Genomic DNA, 23,968 nt, shown 5'->3' with positions numbered 1-23,968 from the left:
GTGGTGGTCTATGCAGTTTGCTTCCATGGCACCGTGCTCATCCTACTCATCCATCTGATCAAGCTACTTGAATGCTTCATCTCCTATATTGGAATGGAGCTGTTGGAGTTGGCGTTCAACATAGTGGCTGTGGTGTTGTACTGGTCTTCTGCCATCCTCTGGCCAGGTCTTCGGTTACAGGCACTAGCCTAACTATAATCTGCCTAAATGTGACTATTGTCACCATGACGACATGGTTACTGTGGGGACCATTGCCAATCTCAACATCTACATTGTGGACTTGGTCTTTCAGTGTTTTGGCTCGAGTTGAATCCTAATATCTGAAGTCTTACTAAGTTAACACTAACAGAGGAAGCATTTTATTTGCTTAACAGTTTTTACGTTTTATAATTTGTAATAACTGATCTTGATTTGACCCCTTTTGTGTTAATTTTAAATGAGTGACACAAATGCAATCAATATAAGAACAATATGGCACTCCATATCAGGATGTGAAACCAAGAACCAACACAATAGTGATGAGCATGTTTTGTTTTTTAAAAAAAATCACTTTAACGGTAAAAGGCAATACTACTTCTTCACAAAAAGTATATTTCAAGAACATCAGACTTCAGAACAGAAATGTTCAAAAAGATGGAAAGAGCGTATGTATACATTTTTATTAAAGACTACTAACAAATACCTTCAAATAAATCAACATAATGCAGGAATATATGGCTTTGGCTTTTTTCTGTCTTCAAATGTAAAATCCACAAAGGTACACTTGAAGTCATTGAGGTGTTTATGGATTAAAGACATTTATTATTTCAGCAGTCTAACAGCTGATAGTATTTAAAATCAATAATGAACTAAGTAAATCGAAAACCTGTGTGCTGCTGTCCTCTTTTGCAATTAAACATGTTCCAGTGTACCAGCAACTTGGCTTCACCTAATTATTGCGGGTTGGTTCTGCTTTTTGATTTAAAATAAAAATGATCACAGTGACTGCAATTAGAAAAGCGACCTCTGATATCTCCTGTAAGCAGTTTGTTGAACCACAGTAAGTGTAGCAACATGCAAACTCATTTCGTAGATGCGCACAACTGTCACTTCCTTGTACATTGGCTCAGAAACACATGGCTCGCATAGAAAAGGAGTGCAAATGCTACTGTCCAAAATCTATGCAAACAATCTATTGCCTGCCAACAAGACAAAGGTTTCGTATGAGTAAATTCAAATGGTGAGAGATAAACGTTCAATGTAATTCCACTTACCGGTGGATGAGCAATTAGATAGTCGATGCAAATGCTTTAACATACCTCCGCTCTTGACTGAACTACTGTTAGTATTGCACCTCTTTTTCTCACTTGGAGTCGATAAAAATGATATCCGTGTCTTCTCCCTACACCTAAAATGTTCTTTATGTCTTGAATATCAATGTCCCGTTAGTGTTCAACTTCAATTCAATTCTCAATCGTCCTCTGGTTCTTCAAACTCCACTGTTTCCAGTAGGCCCTGGAAGCAGAAGTAATGGGAGTTGCAATATACAGGTGGTTTGTTAGGAGTGGCCTGGACCTGCTCTGGTTTCTGGGAGGCAAAGGGGTTGACTCCACTGCATTTTAAATCCATCTCCAACTCTGAGAGGATCTGCAAGGAGTAGGTCATCTCTGTCTTCCTGTGGGGATCAGGCAGGATCAACAATTACACACTCAATTCTTTGTAGTAGACAACAGTGAGCTCCAGCCACCCAAGTCATAGATTGTTCTCTCTGCTACTGCACAGCTAGCAGTACCGATGTACCAAATCTGGAATCAACAGGACCCAGAACAGCTTCTACCCGCAAGGCATAAGACTGCTAAATAATTAGTCCGGTAGCTATTCAACTAATTTAACAGTCTTATGGCTTGGGGGTAGAAGCTGTTCTGGGTCCTGTTGATTCCAGACTTGGTGCAGCTTATGTGACGAGTCAAGAGTTAGTGCAAAAAGAGTCAATGCAGATAGTTAAATAATTAAACAAATAGCTACCATACTATCTGCATTGACTCTTGACACAACACATACGCTGCTGCTACTGTTTACTATCTGTCACTTTATTCCTAGTTGTATGTGCATATCTACGTCAATTACCTTGTCGCGCTGCACATCGACTCGGTACTGGTACCCCTCGTTTTTAGCCAAGTTACTCATTGTGTATTTATTATTAATTGTTTTACATGAATGTTATTTCTCTGTATTCTTTCTCTGCATTATTGGGAAGGGCCCGTAAGTAAGTATTTCACTGTTAGTCTAGTTGTTTACAAAGCATGTGACGAATAAAATGTGATTTGATTTTGTAAATATGGAGGATTCTGTTATGCTATGGAGGGTATTAAGATCAGGGTTATGTGGGGCTTACTCTAGTGCAGTAAATAGGGAGGGGATCTCGTAGTCCCTGAGGAGCAGCAGTGTTGGTAGCCAGCCCTGATCGAGGCCTTGACTGGCATCAAACCCTGTAGGAGACAGAGGAAGTCAAACAGAGCTTAGCTCAGACAAGAACAACTCAACCAGCAAAGCTTTAACCTCAAAACCAACAAGTTTATAGACAGGCAACATCCTAATCTGTTTCTTTCCCATTTGTTTTATCATGAGATAACTGGAGTTTTAGGAAACACAAACTTTGTCAATTCTATTTCTTTGAAAATCTGGAAATTGCACAATGGCAGAGCTTCTCACCTGGGTGAAATCCAACCACCAGATCTGGCTTAGCTGCTTTCTCCGTCTCCACAAGCTCCTCAAAGAACTGATGGTAGAGGCCCTTGTAGGCACTGATATAGGTCATCGTCTTGGGACCAAAGTTAGTCAGTGGGGGCCTCATGATTGGCCCGTCCACAACCTCTGGCCCCACCATCACCACCTCCAGACCCTTGTGTCCAGGGAACATTCGGTCCAGTTCATCATAGTCCGTCAGTCGGGCTCCCAGGGTCTCATTGTCAGAAACCCCTATCAAGTGGATGGTGAGGGGTTTGGAATACGGGTTTAAGCCAAACAGTCTAAACCCTAGGGCAATAGTCATTGGTCGGGAGAGGAACTCGCTCGATACCCGCCAAATTGACTTTCTCAGGTCATCGTCCTCTGGCTTGGGCCTGCTGGCGTTAGTCCAAAGGTCTGTCATATTAGTGCCCGACAAGATGGCGTCCAGACGGGGGGTGAGGTCCCCTTGCATGGCAAGCCAGTCATCCCAGCCCTTCACCTCCCCTTGAGGCCGAGTCCACTTCCCTGTGGAGAATGGGAGGTCTCCTGATTGGATAAGAGGAAGGGGGAGTATGAAAAATCAGTCTAGGATATCCTGAAGTTGGTGCTATCCTCCTGATGTTGTCTCTTTTTATTTATTTGAATACACTGTTCAGAGAATAACTGTCATAAAAAAAACTTAAAGGAACTGGTCCTAGAATCAAACCCTGCGGAACACCTTTTTAATTCATTTTTCAAAATGATCCCAGATAGGTGGTGCTGTCATCATGACAAATAACAGAGGACGATGGCACTTCCTAGTGTCGAGGTCAGGACCCTCAGTGCACGTTGTTAACCTCTCTTGGGTAGGGGGCAGGATTTTGACGTCCGGATGAAAAGCAGGCCCAGAAGCTAGGATATGCATATAATTGGTAGATTTTGATAGAAAACACTCTGAAGTTTCTAAAACTGTTAAAATTATGTCTGTGAGTATAACAGAACTGATATGGCAGGCAAATCCCCGGGGACAATCCCCCCCATTTAAAAAAACAATTTGGCCTACCTCTATTTTCAATGGCTATCACTTTTACTATAAGGCCAAGCCCTCTCAGATTACAGTTTCTAGGGCTTCCACTAGATGTCAACAATCCTTAGAAAGAGTTTCAGGCTGGTTTTTGGAAAAATGAGCCAGAAATTGTAGTTTTTCTAGATGGCTCCCATTTTGGCTGTAGTGTTTCTCAGCGCGTGGTATTTTTCTCCGGTAAAGACAATAATGATTCTCAGTCTTAAATTGTATTGTTTATTTATGTATTAGGGTACCTAAGGTTTGATTATAAACGTTGTTTGACTTGTTTGGAAAAGTTTATTAGTAACGTTTGGGATTCATTTTGTATGCATTTTGATGGAGGGAAACTGGGTGGATTATTGACTGACGCGCGCCAGCTAAACTGAATTTTTATGGATATAAAGGATGTATCTGGGACCTTTTCAAGTGCCAACAGAAGAAGATCAAAGGTAAGGCATTTTTTATACTGCTATTTCTGACATTCGTGTCGCACCTGCCTGGTTGAAATATGTTTTTCATGTGTTTGTATGCGGGGCGCTGTCCTCAGATAATCGCATGGTTTGCTTTCGCCGTAAAGCCTTTTTGAAATCTGACACCGCGGCTGGATTAACAAGAAGTTAAGCTTTATTGTGATGTATTACACTTGTGATTTTATGAAATTTAAATATTTATAATACTGTAGTTTGAATTTCTCGCTCTGCAATTTCACCGGATGTTGGCCTGCCCATAAGAAGTGAATCTAAACCACGACAATCATGCAGCAATTGGTCCAATGTCATGGCTCATTCCTCTTTTATCTGCCTTCTCTTACCTTTGAACACGAGCCATTCCACCAGTCGGTCAATGGCTACTAGACGCAACTCCGAGCAGACCTTCTTGTGCTGAGGCCAATCAGCCTTCTGACACTCTTTACTGCAGTAGTAGACATTCAGACACCTGTGATAGTCAGGAGGAGGATGAGGGAGAGGATGGAAGAGGAAGGAAAGAACCCGTGAGGACAGTGCACCTACTTCCAACCAGATAACTCCTTTGGATCATGTAACCAGTACAATACATAATGCAGTGCAAGTTTCATGTGCAAGTACATTTTCTATTCTGTCTGTCTCATAATTACCTCACACAGCGTTTGAGCGTTTGTGCATCTGAAACCTGACCAGGCTGCTTTCTGCAACTGGCACAGAATTTGAACGATTCCTCCATCTTCTGAAACATCTCTTTCTGAGACTTGAAGGCCAAGGCTTTGGCCTTACCCCCTGGTGCTGGGGCACTAAAGAGTGGTCGATGGAGACAATAATTATTTTTAAATTTAAAAACATCATCCTCTTCAATAATGCTGTTGTACCACATTCTGCAATGCCATTGCCAATAAAGCTTTTTTGAATTCAAACTTGACAGGGACAATAAAAAGTAGGCCTTCATGTCTAACACACTTCATCGGAAAGATAGTTTTACAATGAGAACCACAGAAATGCTTGCAATAGAAACACAACACCCTATACTCAGTGAGGGGATTTCTATAATAAGGTGAGTGTGTGGGTGGCCGTTGGGGTTGGTCATGGAGGGGTTAAAAAGGAATCCCACATCACACAAACATTTATGCTGATACATGAAAGGCAAATGTATTAGCCAGGGATCAGAACTCACATCAAATTGGGCCAAATCATGACCTGTCTTGCAGCTATTTCTTCCGTTGGTGTGCTACCCAATCATAAGGACCACTACTGACCAATGTGAAGCACATGTCCATTATTTTTAGATTGGAGTATTTGGCCTGCCATATATGGAGAGGGTTGAGGGAGAGGGCAGGGTGGAGGGGGGTTCGAGAACATGGCACATGAAACACACATTGCAATATTACTATAAAGGCTTGAATTATCAGTATAAAAAAAAGGTTGTGTTAGATATGTTGTGTTGTTGGACCCAGATCCAGATAATAATGTTTTTAAAGCCCGCACAGAATAGAATGACAAATTCTTTTAGTAGAGGGAATAGTACCTATAAATTGAACATCATATTGACTGTGACAATAGAGTTATGAGACACATAAAACCACCCATATGCCCTTGACCACATCTGAATGTAGGCCTATGACCCTATTCTCTTCCCTCAGTAAACTCCTCCGTGGATATTTGATTACCATAAGCATGTCCAGTCCCGCAATAGACATAGTAAAACACATGGGGACATTCAGTGTCTACATTGTGGCATAACACAAACACAAGGCAGAGGAGAAATCGTTCACACTTTAGCCGACCTGGTATTTGCCAATCAATAAAGCCGCTTTGCTCACCTCTTGTTATCTGTCATTGGACCTCTTGACGTACCTCACGTTGCTGAACGAGTCTCTTCTCGCGGAGCTTGCTTGACTCGCAGCGGTGGCTGCGCCAGCCCCTTATACCACCTGTGCTCCCCCTTCCAGAACTGTCCGAAATCTCTAGAGCCTTCCCGTCTCTTCAGGTGGTCTCACTTCTTTCATATAAACTTTCTCGAAACTCATTCCACTGGTAGACCAATATATATATATATATATATATATATATATATATATATATATATATATATATATATATATATAAATAGAAAATATTGGAGGGTATTCCTACCTGCCTATAGTAGGCTCTGCTAAAGACGGTATACTGTTCAGTAGTAGGCTGTTGTAGTATAGATTTTCATAAGCTTTGAAGAATATCCCGTTTAGATTCAATATACTGTATGTGTGCGCACACACACACACACATGTACATATATATATATATATATACACCATATATATATATATGCCTAAATAAATACACTGAACAAAAATAAAAATGCAACATGTTAGGTGTCCCATGATTTATGAGCTGAAATAAAATATTCCTGAAATGTTCCATACATACAAAAAGCATATTTCTCTCAAATATGCTCCTGTTAGTGAGCATTTCTCATTTGCCAAGATAATACATCCACCTGACAGGTGTGGCATACCAAGAAGCTGATTAAACTGCATTATCATTAGACAGGTGCACTTCGTGCTGGGGACAATAAAAGACCACTAAAATGTGCAGTTTTGTTCCATGTTGCAAGTTGAGGGAGAATGCAATTGGCATGCTGACTGCAAGAATTTCCACCAGAACTGTTACCAGACAATCAAATGTTAATTTCTCTACCATAAGCCGCCTCCAATCTCATTTTAAAGAATTTGGCAGTACATCCAACTGGCCTCACAACCGCAGGCCACGTGTATGGCGTCGTGTGGACAAGTGGTTTGCTGATATCAACGTTGTGAACATTGTGACCCATGATGGCGGTGGTGTTATGTTATGGGCAGGCATAAACTACGGACAACAAACCCATTTGGATTTTATCGATGGCAATTTGAATGCACAAAAATACAGTGACGAGATCCTAAGGCCCATTTTGATGCCCATTTTTGTTAAGGTATCAGTGACCAACAGATTCATATATGTATTCCCAGTTATGTGAAATCCATAGATTAGGGCCTAATGAATTCACTTAAATTGACTGATTTCCTCATATGAACTGTAACTCAGTAAAATCAATGACATTGTTTTATGTTGTATTTAGATTGTTGTTCAGTATACCTAGGCCTAAATACCTGAATGTGTATGCTTATATATCAGCCTTCTAAAATTGCACTTTTATCACAGATAGGGCATTTGATTGTATTCAGGAGTGCATTTACGATTTTAATCCACTAGATGGGGATCTATTCAAGACCGGCGCACAAGCACCTATTGATGTGGATTGGATTGAGTCAATGGGATGGAATGGATTGCACTTGGTTTCGACACCGAAGGATTCATAATTCAACTTAAAATATTGATGGACAATTTTCACACTTCTGGAAGTTATTTGTGTAAGAGGAGACTTACATTTCCCTCACTAACTTTAAACATCAGCTATCTGAGCAGCTAACCGATCGCTGCAGCTGTACATTGTCCATCTGTAAATAGCCCACCCAATCTACCTACCTCATCCCCATATTGTTTTTATTTACTTTGCTGCTCTCACCAGTATCACTACTTACACAGCATCGTCTGCGCATCACCACCTGCTCATATATCACTCAAGTGTTAATCTGCTAAATTGTAATTACTTTGCCTCTATGGCCTATTTATTGCCATACCTCCTCATTCCATTTGCGCACATTGTATATAGACTTTCCTTTTTTTCTATTGTGTTATTGACTGTACGTTTGTTCATGTGCAACTCTGTGTTGTTGTTTCTGTCGCACTGCTTTGCTTTATCTTGGCCATGTCGCAGTTGTAAATGAGAACTTGTTCTCAACTGGCCTACCTGGTTAAATAAAGGTGAAATAAAATAAAGTAAAATAAATAACATTTTCATTGTATTTATTAACCAAATTAGTTTTCAGTTTCACTATTCAGCTCGTCGGCCTGCATGCAATTGTGTGCACACATAACTTGTAGGCTTTAGCAAACTAAGTGAATGATTCACAGGCACAATAAATGTATATAGCGTCATCATACACAAGAGATACAAAGGAGAGCAACACCATAATGCATTAATTATGCTTATGCATATAAGCAACACTAAAAGCATCCATTTGAGCATTATAGGATGCTAATGTGGCAAACCCTTGACTAGAGGCTATTCATTTGATACTTTTTAAACCTTCCAATAAGTTCTAGAATTGTCCGGTTGCTCAAGCTCTTCTTGCTCCAGTAGGCCCTGAAAATAGAGGAAGTGGGAGTTGCAGTATGAAGGTGGTTTGTTGGGACAGGCCTGGACCTGCTCTGGCTTCTGGGATGAAAATGGGTTGGGGCCACTGCCCTTGATATGCATTTCCAACTCCGACAGAATTTGCAGGGAAAAGTTCAGTTCCATCTCACTGTGGATAGACAGAAAAACACATATGATATCGTAACCCTATTTAAGTCAACAACAATCCTAGCTTTGGGCAAAGCCTTGCCAGTTGACCTGTACAGGTACAACCCTGTAACTTATCAGTTCCTGGTCAGGTAAACGCCCTCCCCCCGAACGCCACTTCTGAACGCCACTTCTGAACACCACTGTCTTAAAGCATAGAGGTGAGGCGACTTACTTGAACATGGTGAAGAATGAGGGGATGTTGAAGTCTCTGAGGAGGAGGAGGCTGGGCAGCCAGCCTTCTCCCAGACCCTGTGTGGCATGAAACCCTTGGACACAAAGAGAAAGACACACATGAATGAATTTCCTCAAGTAAGGACAATACATTGAATGAGTCTCAACTTGAATCTGAAAAAAAAGAGAACACAATCTAATCATGTTGTGCGTACACTGTTGAGCACACAGAGAGCGTCCATATCTCATTCAAAAATATGGACATAGAGAGGGCACATTAAAGAAGCTACGGTATTGCATACAGGAATGTCAGCAACAATCGAGTGCATGTTCAGAAAAGGCGCCCCGAAGGAGCTTATTACAGGGACAGTGTAAAGCCTCTAATGTTGACTCATCTAGGGTATCAAATGAAACACGATCTTATGCCCCGCAGTGTCTCGTGAGAGAACACACACCTAAGAAGGAGAGGATTTGTGGGTGAATAATGCATGTTATGAAATGTACACCCAAGGTTACAATTTAAATGGCGCTAAAACATTTAACGCGGACTAAGCCGTGTTTATCCCTCGAGGAGATAAGGTAACAGAGAGACACACCATCATGACTGTTAAGGGTCGCAATTACCACCGGCTACAGGGCCGGCCGCCATTTTGAATGTGGGACAAAAATTCTAAATATACCATAATTATGACTATTATCTGGATTCATTATACTCCTGCTATGAGGGTAGTTGAACATTGTAACGAGGAGAAAAGGCAGTGTAAGATGGCTTTCAAATAGTTGGACTTGCATGTGTTTTATTTGGGTTTTATATGGCGTCTCTGCTTCAGGCTCTATCTTTGCTGTGAAGATGTCACCAATTACTCCTCCATCAGCTGTCTCTGATGAGTTTCCAGTTGGAGAGTCAAACATTTTGGGCATGTAACCATTCTGGATTGTTTGAAACGTTAGCCCGTTTCAACCAGAGGAGGTACTAGTCTGTATCAGTGAGTCAAGTTACTGTTAAAAGAGTAACAGATAAAATAAGTGCATGTTTTGAAGTTGGATGCGTCACTGTTGTCAATGCACTGTAAACAGCTTTACTTTGGACCACCTTTACATGTGGCATCGGAATGAAAACACTTTATTACCTCCACCCTCTAAGTAGATCTCAGCTTTCATTAGTATCTACAGAGACGGGGCTTGACTATGGGATAGGGTTTCCTGGGTTTGGATGGTAAAAAAGGACACTGCCAGGGGTGTTAACGGTTTAAAAATATATATTTAACCTTTTAGACAGTTAAGAACAAATTCTTATTTACAGTGATGGCTTACTGGGGAACAGTGGGTTAACTGCAGGGGCAGAACGACAGATTTTTACCTTGTCAGCTCGGGGATTCGATCCAGCAACCTTTTGGTTACTGGCCAAAACGCTCTAACCACTAGGCTACCTGCCACCCCAAGTTGTGGGCTGCCTGTTAGGTAAACTCCAGAGTCCAGCAATCAGGTGCCAGTTCCGGTCCAGCTGTCGCAATGAATCACCAAGATGCCCAGTAAAAGTCTGGCCTAAACACATCTTTCTAATTTAGTGAGTAACTCTCCTCCTCCCCCGTCATCCTGGCTCTGAAGCAGACTATTTCCCTCTCAAAGACAGCTGACCACTTGTGTTTGACTCTGCTTAATCTCTCAGGACAGACTGTTACCAGATGGCCAGGACACACGCGAGATTTGGTTCTGGGTGACGAGATTAGACCCTTAAAATACCTTGAAGTGGCAAATCTGGCAATAACACATTTCAAACAAAAACAGACTTCTCAGAACTCTGAAGAGGGCATTCAACTCATTATGCCAACTATCATTCTTTCAACCCTAACCCTCTTTTAATTTGGACTGAATTTAAAACAAGGAAATGTTTACCTGGGTGAAATCCAACCACCAGATCTGGCTTAGCTGCTTTCTCTGTCTCCACCATATCCTCATAGAACTGGTGGTAGAGGCCCTTATAGGCACTGATGAAGGTCTTCGTCTTGGGGCCAAAATTTGTCAGAGGGGGCCTCATGATTGGCCCGTCCACCACCTCTGGCCCCACCATCACCACCTCCAGACCCTTGTGTCCAGGAAACATTTGGTCCAGTTCCTCAAAGTCTGTCAATCGGGCTCCCATCGTCTCATTTAGGCTGGCCCCTGCTAGATGGATGGTGAGTGGTTTGAAGTAAGGATCTAGGCCAAAGAGTTTTATCGCCATGCCAACAGAAAGGGCCCGAGACAGGAACTCACTCTCAACTCGCCATACAGACTCTCTCAGGTCAGCATCTTCTGGTCGTGGCCTAGAGACATTTTTCCAAAGCACTCCCATATTTGTGCTAGACAAGATGGCGTCCAGACGGGGGGTTAGGTCGCCTTGCATGGCAAGCCAGTTGTCCCAGCCCTTCACCTCTGCTGCTGGCAGGGACCACTTCTCTGTGGTGAATGGGAGATCTCCTGATTGGGTGGCAAAGAGAAGTAGTATGAAAAATGGATCCGTGATGACTGTTTGTCGTTGTTTAGCAGCACAGAAAACCTAGTTATACTGTGGAATATCATACAAAACAATTATGATTTAAAAAAATGAAAATAAAATGGTCCTAATATGGAACCTTGTTGTACACCATTTAAAAGTTGCAGACACTGAACTAGGATTTTTTGTATTTCAATATTTTATTGCAATGAACTGATATATGCATTGGTTGCACTTCCAAAAAGCTGAGTGTGTGGGATTATAAATACAAAAGAAATGGTCAAGCAATGTGTTACAAGATCACCTCTCTCCCACACCTTTCTAACGTCTCACCCGTAAACATAAGCCACTCCACCAGCCGATCAACTGCCACTAGACGCAGCTTCTTACAGAACATCTTATGCTGGGGCCAGTCCTTCTTCTGACACTCCTTTGTGCAGTAGTATACATTCAGACACCTGCGTGTGTGTGAGAAAAGTGGAAAGTAGGGCAAAGAGGAGGATGACATTTATGTTGAACATGCAAATAGAGTGCATCTTTGGAATCCCATCGCAGGCTTGCTTTTTGTGAGATTAGTGGCCTATTTGTCTTGGTATATCAATAGCAGCCATATCACATTGGTGTGTAGAGTCATGCCACGGCCAGGTTCAAACTCTGACCTTAGCCATCAACAGAGGCATTTGACACATTTAAGACCGTTGGAGTCTGTCCTGTTTTAAAGAGCAGCCGGTATTAAATAGCTGGGGTTAAGGACAGAATCTAGTTGGAAATTTACTGCTGATTATACGACCAGGGTTCTTGTGCCTGGCCGCATGGTTTAGGTGGTAGAGATAATGCTGTCGGCGGGGTGGATGCCTGGCTACTCTCTGAAATCATAATACCCTAACCCTGCATCCACCACTTTAAGCCCCAGACTTGGTTACATTTAGATTTACATGTATTCAATTGTCAGTCGCCATTGACAGAGCCACTTTCAAAATTCTCTCAGTGCTGATGAGGTGATCCAGACTGGACAAAGTAGCTTATCCACTTTCTGGGCAGCGAGTCTCTGAATTAACGGTAGTGAAGTGTTTTCAAACTAATGTCTAGTGCAAAGGTTACAACACTTTCCTTTAGTCTGTGAACTATACCTTAAGCTATTGACATTCATTTTTGAAATACCAAATTCTGACAAAAGCGGTCTTTCCAGTCATAAGCCACAACCCACCAGTGAAGAAGTTTCTCCAAGGGTTTATAGGTGATAATCCTATATGCCAAAGACCCTGCCACCCATCGTTAACATTGCAATAATGTCAACAGCTCTGTCTTGTGTCCCCAGGAAATGCTTGTACTTTCCTCCTGAGCCTCAAAAATGCCCCGCTGGCGCATCAGACAGGCTCAATCAAATGCTCAAAGTGTTTGAAAGAAATCAAATGTTATTTGAACCCATGTTTGATCTATACTGCTTGTGTATTAACTTTGAAGTCACAGCTATGACGCTTTCTGGCTGGAATGGAACTGAATGACGAAAGTCTGTCATGGAGAAGTTTGTTTTTGTAGCTTAGAAATTGCTCACCACGACGGTCAATAATAGACTCTTATATGGAAATATGACAGCATTGACATGTCATTAGAAACCGCAGGTTTCTTCTCCAACTGGACAAAGTCATAGAGTCGCTGAGAGAGTCAGAACGCCTGGCTAAATTTGCCCTTGGCTAGGACCCAGTGAGTCTGCCGTTCTGTCTGCACCGAACTATCCTAAATGAGCTGCACATGAATGTGTGGTGTGGACGGCACTGGTCAACCTGCTTATCACACGACAGCTATTGGGGAATAGATCAAAATACCTTCCCGTCTGCGTTGCGACATTGCTGACCATAGAATGGTGTCATGTTGCATCGAGGGGTTGGCAGGCAAATGTGAAAGTTATCTTCTCTATTTTTTCGATAAGCAAATAGTTAGAAACGTTCTGTATACACTGAGTGTACAAAACATTTGGAACACCTTCCTAATATTAAGTTGCACCTCCTTTTGTGTGGTGCCAGGACAACAACCTCTCCCTCAACGTGATCGAGACAAAGGAGATGATTGTGGACTACAGGAAAAGGAGGACCGAGCACGCCCCCATTCTTATCGATGGGGCTGTGGTGGAGCAGGTTGAGAGTTTCAAGCTCCTTCGTTTCCACATCACCAACAAACTAACATGGCCAAGACAGCAGTGAAGAGGGCACGACAAAACCTATTCCCCCTCACGAGACTGAAAATATTTGGCATGGGACCTCTATACCAGGCGGTGTCAGAGGAAGGCCCTAAAAATTGTCAAATACTCCAGCCACCCTAGTCATAGACTTTTCTCTCTGCTACAGCAAGGCAAGCGGTACCGGAGCTCCAAGTCTAGGTCCAAGAGGCTTCTAAACAGCTTCTAACCCCAAGCCATAAGACTCCTAAACATCTAATCAAATGGCTACCCAGACTATTTACATTGTCGTCCCCCCCCCCCTCCTCTTTTACACTGCTGCTACTCTCCGTTTATTATCTATGCATAGTCACTTTAATAACTCTACCTACATGTACATATTACCTCAATTACCTCGACTAACCGGTGCCCCCACACATTAACTCTGTACGGGTACCGCCTGTATATAGCCTCGCTATTGTTATTTTACTACTGCTCTTTAATTATTTGTTACTTTTATTTCTTATTTTTGTAGGTATTTTTCTTACAACTGCATTGTTGGGTTAAGGGCTTGTAAGTAAGCATTTCACTGTAAGGTCTACACCTGTTTGATTTGGCCCTTAGAACAGCCTCAATTTGTTGGGGCATGGACAGCAAGGTGTGGAAAGCATTCCACAGGGATGCTGGCCCATTTTGACTCCAATCCTTCCCACAGTTGTATGAAGTTGGCTGGATGTCCTTTAGGTGGTGGATCATTCTTGATACACGTGGGAAAACGCTGAGCGTGAAAAACCCAGTAGCGTTGCAGTTCTTTGACCCACTCAAACCGGTGCACCTGGTACTTAATACCATACCCCGTTCGAAGTCACTTAAATCGTGTGTCTTTCCAATCCTCCCTCTGAATGACACACATGCACAATCCATGTCTCAATTGTCTCAAGGTTGAAAAATCCTTCTTTAACCGGTCTCCTCTCCTTCATCTAAACTGATTGAAGTGGATTTAACAGGTGACATCAACAAGGGATTATAGCTTTCGCCTGGATTCACCTGGTCAGTCTGTCATGGAAAGAAATGGAAAGGGAAAGGGGGATACCTAGTGAGTTGTACAACTGAATGCGTCTTCCGCATCAGAGTGGTGCGGAGGGCTTCCTTAATCGACATCCACAAGAGCAGGTGTTCCTTATGTTTTGTACACTCAGCGTTGACAAGTCCTTTATAAGCAATGAAACTGTACGAGTAAACATTTATCAACTGTAATAACCATCATGGAATGGGTTTATGTTATGGTGAATAACCCTACTAACCCTACTTTGTGGTCACATTTCATTCATTGACCTGCAACTCCTCAATGTTTTGACTCACTTCACACAACGCTTGAGTGTCTGGCCCTCTGACAGGTGCTCTGGAAGCCTGTTGCAGCTGGCACAGAATTTAAACGTCTCCTCCATTTTCTGGAACATGTCCTTGTAGTTACGGAACGCCCCTCCCTTAGGCTTTCCTTCAATAGCTGCCCTGGGGTGAGAGAGACACACAAACTGCTTCCACACCAAGAATAATAATCAAATAGTACGTTGTTTATTGATTTAAAATCGTGTAACCAGAAAATATTACAGGCTTGGTATTATTTATTTAACTAGGCAAGTCAGTTAAGAACAAATTCTTATTTTCAGTGACGGCCTAGGAACAGTGGGTTAACTGCCTGTTCAGGGACCGAATGACAGATTTGTACCTTGTCAGCTCGGGGATTTGAACTTGCAACCTTTCGGTAACTAGTCCAACGCTCTAACCACTAGGCTACGCTGATATGATGGCCTTAAGTGTCAAAGTAGCTTTTAAAATGTAGTGATAGCATGCACATGTTTGGGGTTGGTGAAATGGGGCTATTGGTTTGGTGCTTGCTCGGTAATTGAGTTTGTCAGATTACATGTCAGCCTATATTTACCTGTATTCCCCATAATCCTTCATGTTGAGTTTGTTGAGAATGACCTTGGACAGGCCAGGGACGTTGGAGTCCAGAGAGTAGAAGCCAATGCGGTCTGAGAACACGCCGTCTATTCCTGGAGCAAAGGATTCTGGGAGAGCTGGGATTTGTCCAGACATTTTGATGTGTCTGAATGTTGTTACAAGGGGAGACAGACAGAGACAGATAGACAGATAGACAGACAGACAGACAGACAGACAGACAGACAGACAGACAGACAGACAGACAGACAGACAGACAGACAGACAGACAGACAGACAGACAGACAGACAGACAGACAGACAGACAGACAGACAGACAGACAGACAGACAGACAGACAGACAGACAGACAGACAGACAGACAGACAGACAGACAGACAGACAGACAGACAGACAGACAGACAGACAGACAGACAGACAGACAGACAGACAGACAGACAGACAGACAGACAGACAGACAGACAGACAGACAGACAGACAGACAGACAGACAGACAGACAGACAGACAGACAGACAGACAGACAGACAGACAGACAGACAGACAGACAGACAGACAGACAGACAGACAGAGACAGATAGACAGATAGACAGACAGACAGACAGACAGACAGACAGACAGACAGACAGACAGACAGACAGACACAGCTGATGATCAATCAACTGCAACTCTGCGGCTTCGTCAAGACACTTGGTCAACCAAAATATGTCCTATAGATAGCTTGTCTATGGTATGTTTTAGAACTGGCACACCACGGTGACTTACAAGGACAATTCTATTTGCCAGCCAATTGTCTACAACAGTAAATATTCCTAGCATGTGGCCCAAGCCACAGAGGTTCAGGAAGTCACTTTATACTTGATTGACAGGCATAACCCAGACACTCTTGGGGTAAATAATGGGACACTGTTATGCCCCAAGAGCCCAGATTGACAATGACAAGGAGCAGAGATAGTAATGCGATCTCAGACAGACAAACAATTCGGGAGGGTGGGGTAGTGTGAGGTGGGGTGGGATAGTGGGGTGGGGTGGGATAGTGGGGTGGGGTGGGATAGTGGGGAGGGTGGGATAGTGGGGTGGGGTGGGATAGTGGGGAGGTCAGAAGAACAGACCACTAGGATATCCTACTTTCTAAAAAAAGAAAATATATTCAGTCACAGATCAAAATGTATAACACATCCACTAGGAAGTCATAACCTTACGCTATGTCGACTAATGTCACTCAATTCAGAATGATTAAAGGAATTAAGTTTGACTTAGTTAGAAGTGCACATGTGTTATTTCACACAGTTTTTTACTTAAACATTTCGCTACACCCACAACATCTGCTAAATATGTGACCAATAAAATTGGGTTTGATTTGCATGATTCTACTTGTGTTATTACATCGCCAACAAACAAAATTGACATCCTATGATGAGTAAAACATTGAAAATGTATAGTTTAATTAAGTTAAGAAACATTCCTCGAAATGAAAGGCAGACATTAGATGAGTATTTGGATTATATTTTATTGAGGTGTTTTATATAGGTGTTTCTGTAGATTAGAGGAACTGCTGAACATTGTTGGTTTAGACCTTTCTGGATAAAATACTGCCTCCTAGAAGTACTGCCTCTTATTGGAACCCTCACAGATTCCAAGGTAGAAGTCCTAATTTGGGCAGCAGGGGGTTTAGCAGTCACTGTATGTCTGTCTGTTCAATCCAAAATACAAAAGAGAGACAGACTCAGGTCCCTTGGTGCATCACACCACAGATCGCTTCACGTAGCCAGCCAGTACGGTGCCTTTGAGCCGGTGCTTGGTAGAGTCATAAACACCCCGTCTAGAGCAATTGGAGGAGAGCTTGGCACAGATCTCGCTGTGTTTCTCCAGGCGACTAGGATCAAAGCACCGGCCACAGTGCTCACACTGCTTCAGCTTGGAGTTGGCTGCACTCATCCCAAATCGACGTTTCAACTCCACCTGAATGAATGGATTTTATCAGATGGGCCAAATAATGGGTAAGATATACAATATGTACAAAACAGATGAGGCTGGTGGGAGGAGCTATAGGAGGATGGGCTCAATGTAATGGCTGTAATGGAATGAAGGGAATGGTATCACACAAATCCATCATATGGAAACCACGTTTGATTCTGATCAATTAATTTAATTCCAGCCATTACAACGAGCCTATCATCCTATTACTCCTCCCATCAGCCTCCTCTGATACAAATGCACGTGATCACCAACACTACACTAGATCAACAGTTAGCATGGCTTTGGAATGTCAGGTTACTTTACCTGTCTGTCCTCCTTTTTCTTTTCCATGTTCAAACCCTTCTTGACTTCCTTTGGCTTGCTCACAGTGTATCTCTTGGCTGTCTGCTTTGGCTCACTTGCCACACTGCTTTCTTCTCCATTTCTCCTCACCTCTTTACTCCTTTCTTCCTCTTCTTCATTATCTCTTATCATCTCCCATAGGTCAGAATCCACCTTCATCAGGCAGATCTCCTGGATGAACTTCTCCACCTTTTTTCTCAACCGTTCTTTTGCCTTTTTCTCCTCCAAAGCCTGAGCATCCATCTTGGCCCCACTCTTCATCAGTTTCAGTTCTTGGGTGACACTGATCAGCTTGGCCTTCATATATGCCATCACCTGCTCAGCCTCTGCATTAAAGACGTCCCATACCATCTCATCGGGGCATGGCGGTAGATCCTGTACAGTTAGGGCCTGAGTCTTGAACTGAACATGTTTCTTCACAACCTGCCTTCTGTACATTGAAGCAGCAGGACGAGGGCTGCCCTCTGGTCTGACTGGCTGGAATGGCTTCTTCTTGGCATCATTGTTTGACACAGTGACTCTGGCTCTAATGGGAGGCAGTGGCATCTTGGTGACCATATTGGCTCCATGGACTGCCTTCAATGGCTTGGCGCTATGGAGGTAGATGTCTTTCACCACGCAGGTTTGATCCCTCTTGGTCCGGATGGGTTGCAGTGGCTTCCGGATGGGAGGAACAGTAGCCTTCCCTGACTGCTGAGATGTTGGAGCTACATGCAGTCCTTGACTCTTCCCATTGCAGATGGACCTCTTTTTCTGCAGTACTGGGATTCTGGAGGGAGGATGTGGTTTCTTTTCCACAGCCTTCAAACTGGCAAGTTGCTGCAGAGCACCCTTCCTTTCTTCAGTCAACTCCAGTACTGGGATTCTGGTGGTGATAAAACTGTTTTGTTTGAGCGCTGGAAGCTTCTCAGTGGCCTTGGGTTGAGATGGCAGGGCAGGCTGAACGGAGTTGCTACTGGCAGCTCCAAGGTTCCCTGTTAAAGCATTATCTTCCTGTAGCGGCTGCAATAATCTCCTCATCATCAAGGAGATTGACAGTGTCCTTCTTCTAACCTGGGTCTGCAACTAAGTTTTTGTCTAGTAGCACTTTCTATATTTTATGGTGATCTACTGTGTTAACTATATCTCAGGAGGAATCTGCTAGCTTGCCTTGGACACTAGTGTTCTATTTTCAGCAATCAGGCGCCAGAATGTTCAAACAGAACATTTAGAATTTATTGATCAGTTGTGACATCATAATTGGTTCACATATAATGAGACTTCTAGAATCTCAAACACTTAAGTGGATGTGACGTCATAATAGACCATAATATACTGCCCAAAATGGTGAATGTGACCTACCTGTGTTGAACTGCTTGCCCTCATCTCATATTTAAATAAGTCCCTTTTCTTTGAGGGGAAACATATTATTGTACTCTCTGAACTGTCAATTTAAAAGACAATTTGCCAATTTATTCATTACTAAATGTAACTAACATTAGATAGTTAATCCTGAGATTCTTACCTTTGCCTCCGCAGTCTCATCATGGCGTTTGTAGTTCTTTATGATAGCCACATTAGCATTTTTGGGGTCTAAATACAGGCAAATATATTGGTGTCACCTTGTCCTACAGAGATTTATAGGGTTATCGAAAAGTCACACAAGGGTAAACCTACATGAAACACATCCCTTATTTTAAGTGTTTCTAAAATCCCCTATGGGGAGAAATGAATGGTGAACAAACAGTTGGAAGCATTTCCTTATTTGACCGCTAATGTTTTATGGGTATTATGATTCATAATGTGGTACCAGAGTGGCGTAGCGGTCTAAGGCACTGCATCTCAGTGCAAGAGGCATCACTACAGTCCCTGGTTCGAATCCAGGCTGTATCACATCCAGCCATGATTGGGAGTCCCATAGGGCAGCGCACAATTGGCCCAGCGTCGTCCGGGTTAGGCCGTCATTGTAAATAATCATTTGTTCTTAACTGACATGCCTAGTTAAATAAAGGTTACATAAAATAGACACCTTCCGGCCCCTTCCCCATACCAATCTTCCTCTACTGTTGCCGGCAATACACTAAAGTCACTGACACACGAATGTAAGCTGAAAAGGGGTAACAGGGTCTCCCTTATCTTATTCTGGCCTGTTGCCCTGATGTCAGAGTCTCCCTAACAGGATGGTAAAACCCTGGTAACGGAAACCCTGGAGAAATAGAGCTCCATTTGTGAAGATCAGGAGATACGTCAGAAATAAGGCGACCAGCCTGTTGCCCTCGACGCCAAATCCCAACTGCTACAGCGAATCAATCCCCTCATGGCCACCTACGTGTGTATCATCCCACTGCGTGTGTATTGTCAGTGTCAACACACAGGGTGTATTGACAGTCTGTCGCCTCCACCTGCAAGGGTTTACATGACTGTAAATTAACAGGTTGTACAACAATCTATATACTAAATATAGACAGGGATTTACACAGGGAAATATAGGGATTGCAAAAATGCCAGTCTCAATGTCAACAGTGAACAGGCGACTCCGGGATGTTGGCCTTCGAGGCCGAGTTGCAAAGAAAAATCCATATCTCAGACTGGCCAATAAAAATAAAAGATTAAGATGGACAAAAGAACACAGACACTGCACAGAGGAACTCTGCCTAGAAGGCCAGCATCCTGGAGTCGCCTCTTCACTGTTGACGTTGAGACGGGTGTTTTGCGGGTACTATTTAATGATGCTGCCAGTTCAGGACTTGTGAGGCGTCTGTTTCTCAAACTAGACACTCTAATGTACTTGTCCTTTTGCTCAGTTGTGCACCACGGCCTCCCACTCCTCTTTCTATTCTGGTTAGAGCCAGTATACGTTGCTCTGTGAAGGGAGTAGTGCCCAGCGTTGTACCAGATCTTCAGTTTCTTGGCAATTTCTCACATGGAATAGCCTTCAAGAATAGACTGACGAGTTTCAGAAGAAAGTTATTTGTTTCTGGCCATTTTGAGCCTGTAATCGAACCCACAAATGCTGATGCTCCAGATACTCAACTAGTCTAAAGAAGGCCAGTTTTATTGCTTCTTTAATCAAACAACAGTTTTCAGCTGTGCTAACATAATTGCAAAAGGGTTTTCTAATGATCAATTATCCTTTTAAAATGATAACATTGGATCAACTAACATAATGTGCCATTGGAACACAGGAGTGATGGTTGCTGATAATGGGTCTCTTACTTACTTACTGACTTTATTGTCCCCATGGGGAAATGTTGTTGCAGTGACATGTACACATTTAAAGTGGCTTTTAAATACAAAACAAAATCGACAATACAACTTTCATGACAGTTACATACCAATAAAACTGAATTATTATTATTATTTTTTTTAAATGACTAGCCTGCTGGCCTTACTGAGTCGATAGGAACATTAGCCCGAGCTATTTAGGAGGGATATATCACACCCGGCACAAATTATTGTCTAGTTCTGTGTTTCCTGCTGATGGTTGCCCTATACCTGCGCCCAGAGGGGAGTAGTTCAAAGTCCGGAAACGGGGTGGCTTGGGTCTAAAATTATTTTGTGAGCCTTGCGGAGGGCCCTGACCTTAAAGATCTCATCCAGGCCTGTCTGTTTGACTCCAAGTACCTTGCTTGCTGTGGTGATAATCCTTCTCAGCATATTTCTCTGGCTGACAGTGGCATTGCCAAACCAACAAACAATACAAAACGTTTAAATTACTCTCAATGAAAGATTTGTACAAACATAGTCAGTATAGTACAGTCTACATTAAAAGATCCCAGCTTTTAGCGAAAGAACAGTCTCTGTTGGCTCTTTTTGTAGATCAAGTCTGTACATTTACTCCACTGAAGCTTATTGTCCAAGAGGACACACAGATATTTATATTCCTCTACAATCTCTATGATCTGTCCTCTGATAGATGTTGCAGAGGTAGGTGTTGTACGCTTCCTGAAGTCTATGTACATCTCTTTGGTCTTGTTGGTATTGAGGACCAAGTGTAATTCCTCACACCACTCTACAAAGTCATCTAGGACCGGGCCATGATGTTCCTCGTCATCATGTAACAGGCTGATCAAGGCAGTGTCATCAGCGAGCTTAACGAGGTGTCTGTCAGGATGGGAACTAAGTATAACTATTTGCGTACAAGATGTACAGGAGTGGGGACAAAACACATCCCTGAGGAGAGCCTGTGTTGGTATTGCATTTGTCTGACACGTGGGGACCTATTTTGACTCGCTGTGAGCGTCGGCTCAGGAAGTCCAGCAGCCACAAAACCAGCCCCCCATCTAAGGAGAAGTCCAGAATGAGTCTCTGTGCCAGAATGTAGGGCTGGATTGTGTTAAAGGTAGAAGAAAAACAGAACCCTAACATGGGATTTGGCACCCCTAGATGTCTATAGACCATGTTAAGGAGGGTAAGAATGGCATCATCAACTCCTCTGCTAGGCTGATAGGCAAACTGAAATGGGTCGAGACGCCTCTGTATGTAGATATTCCATAAGAAATACGCTGTTTCCAGCTACAATATTCATTTACAACATTAACAATGTATACAAGGAATTTCTGATCAATTTGATGTTATTTTAATGGACAAAAAAATAATAATTTTCTTTCAAAAACAAGTGACCCCAAACTTTTGAACGGTAGTGTACATTGTAAACATACATTTCTCTCTTCGAAGAGAGTGTGATATGAGGCTCGTAGGAGCTTGGTGAACAGGGAGAGGCTAAAAACCCAGAGACACTGGATGTCTTGAAACTCTTATCCTTGAAAAGGCTGTCTCCAAAAGCACTACAGAAATGCACCAAAGATAAAATGACCTTTGCAGACAAATTACTAACATTTTCTGGCGTACACATATACACACTGACTATACTGTGTAGGTTTGTGGAACTTTAAAAATTGTAAAGAGTTACAGAAGTTCCATACTGGAACTGTACAGAAAGTTTCCAAGAAAAGTGTGAAAGTGGACATTTCTCTTTGTCACAGAAATATTGCGTATTGTATGTGCAAGGAATAAAAATGCATTTTATAATATTCTTTTCATACATTTTCCAGACAGAAAAAAAAGTTTTATTCAAGGGTCCAAATTGAAAGAACTGTAGTATATTAGTTTGTTTCATATCTAAATGGCACAAGGAGGGCAAAGCATAGAACTAATAGATTTCCCATCAGTGGAAAAGTTTAAATTCTCTATGTTTCTGACCAAGAAGTCAATCACTCAGTGCACCATACAGTCAAAATTCACTACAGACAGCTTGTATATTCTAAATCATTATAAATCACTACATCACTATACCGAACCACTACACAGACAAATTACAGCAACACCGGTAAACATGTAAACTCGTTTTTCTATTGACTCACACAGGTAAACCAAAATAACTTCACATTACCTTGTCAGGCCTGGTTCAAGGGAATGTGGTCTAGACTTTTCCAGATTCTTGGTTCTTCACTGGGTCTCTCTTTCTAGTCCCTTCCTCACTCCAGACTGCCTGGTGAGGGATGGTGAGGGTGATTGACAACTCCCCAGGTTGGGTAGTGGTTGTGCAATGCAGTGAAAACCTATTCCTCTCCGAGCTGGCCCGAGCTGGGGGCCAAGGCAAAGTGCTGATGCCTGAGCTCTGGACGATTCCTGGCACCCGAGGTTGAGGGGCAGATTCGGGAGGGGGGGGGACAAAGGGAGGGGATGAGGGGATGGAGGAGAGAGGGGTAGAGGTTAAGTGATAAACAGTGACGAGGGTTAATAATAATAATATATTTATTTTATATTGCGCTTTTCCATTACAAGTAGAATCTCAAAGTTGCTTTAAAAAAACCAAAAGCAGGTTAAGTGAAATATAGGCTGAAATGGGTAGATGGCAGGGGGGGTTGTTGAGGGGTTAGTTGGTTCGGGAAGGGGTTCTGGGTGATTTCACAGGGAGTCTGACATATGCTTCTTGATTATCAAGGCACGTTCCTCTACCCTGCATCAGCCTCACATGCGGAGTTGCTCTCTGCTGGACAGAGGCGGTAAGGACAGAGCACTAGGGAACACGAGTAGGGAAACTGACACTCAAGAGCAGAGTTCACATTTCTTCCAGCTGCAGCCAATGAAAACGGAGAATACTAATTGACAGCAGGTTGTCAAGAACTGTCCATATGCCTTAAACCTACTGTAGCCAGATGACAACGCATGCAGACAGATTGAACAGTAGAGGAGTTAGAAGAGAAAGCAGATACATAAGTGGAGGACATATTAAGAAACTAACAGTTGTAAT

The 23,968-nt window shown here is 42.7% G+C and overlaps 2 protein-coding genes across 5 annotated transcripts; both read right to left on the bottom strand.

Annotated features, from left to right (window-relative positions):
* Positions 1–637: 637 nt before the first annotated feature.
* Positions 638–6,198, bottom strand: LOC118369088 (putative protein MSS51 homolog, mitochondrial). Of its 3 annotated transcripts, XM_052488515.1 has the most exons (7): positions 6,045–6,066; positions 5,399–5,525; positions 4,869–5,021; positions 4,566–4,690; positions 2,692–3,255; positions 2,375–2,468; positions 638–1,654 (listed from the first exon to the last, which is right to left on the bottom strand). In XM_052488515.1, exons 2-7 carry the CDS (start codon positions 5,416–5,418, stop codon positions 1,450–1,452), a joined length of 1,161 nt encoding a protein of 386 aa, XP_052344475.1. In that variant the 5' UTR covers positions 5,419–5,525; positions 6,045–6,066; the 3' UTR covers positions 638–1,449. The 3 variants fall into 3 exon arrangements, with proteins under 3 accessions (XP_052344475.1, XP_052344477.1, XP_035609472.1); XM_052488517.1 differs by lacking the exon at positions 5,399–5,525 and having other exon boundaries at positions 6,045–6,198; XM_035753579.2 differs by lacking the exons at positions 5,399–5,525; positions 6,045–6,066 and having other exon boundaries at positions 4,869–5,372.
* Positions 6,199–8,092: 1,894 nt separating this feature from the next.
* LOC118365786 (putative protein MSS51 homolog, mitochondrial) lies at positions 8,093–23,354 on the bottom strand. Of its 2 annotated transcripts, XM_035748144.2 has the most exons (7): positions 23,105–23,354; positions 15,395–15,562; positions 14,815–14,964; positions 11,631–11,755; positions 10,718–11,281; positions 8,823–8,916; positions 8,093–8,609 (listed from the first exon to the last, which is right to left on the bottom strand). In XM_035748144.2, the coding sequence occupies exons 2-7, from the start codon at positions 15,550–15,552 to the stop codon at positions 8,387–8,389; spliced, it is 1,314 nt and encodes a 437-aa protein (XP_035604037.1). In that variant the 5' UTR covers positions 15,553–15,562; positions 23,105–23,354; the 3' UTR covers positions 8,093–8,386. The 2 variants fall into 2 exon arrangements, with proteins under 2 accessions (XP_035604037.1, XP_035604049.1); XM_035748156.2 differs by lacking the exon at positions 23,105–23,354 and having other exon boundaries at positions 14,815–14,959; positions 15,395–15,556.
* Positions 23,355–23,968: the final 614 nt, after the last annotated feature.

This window comes from Oncorhynchus keta, chromosome 3 (assembly GCF_023373465.1).
Source record: "Oncorhynchus keta strain PuntledgeMale-10-30-2019 chromosome 3, Oket_V2, whole genome shotgun sequence".
Classification (NCBI taxonomy): domain Eukaryota; kingdom Metazoa; phylum Chordata; class Actinopteri; order Salmoniformes; family Salmonidae; genus Oncorhynchus; species Oncorhynchus keta.
This window is presented reverse-complemented; position numbering and strand designations above follow the sequence as displayed.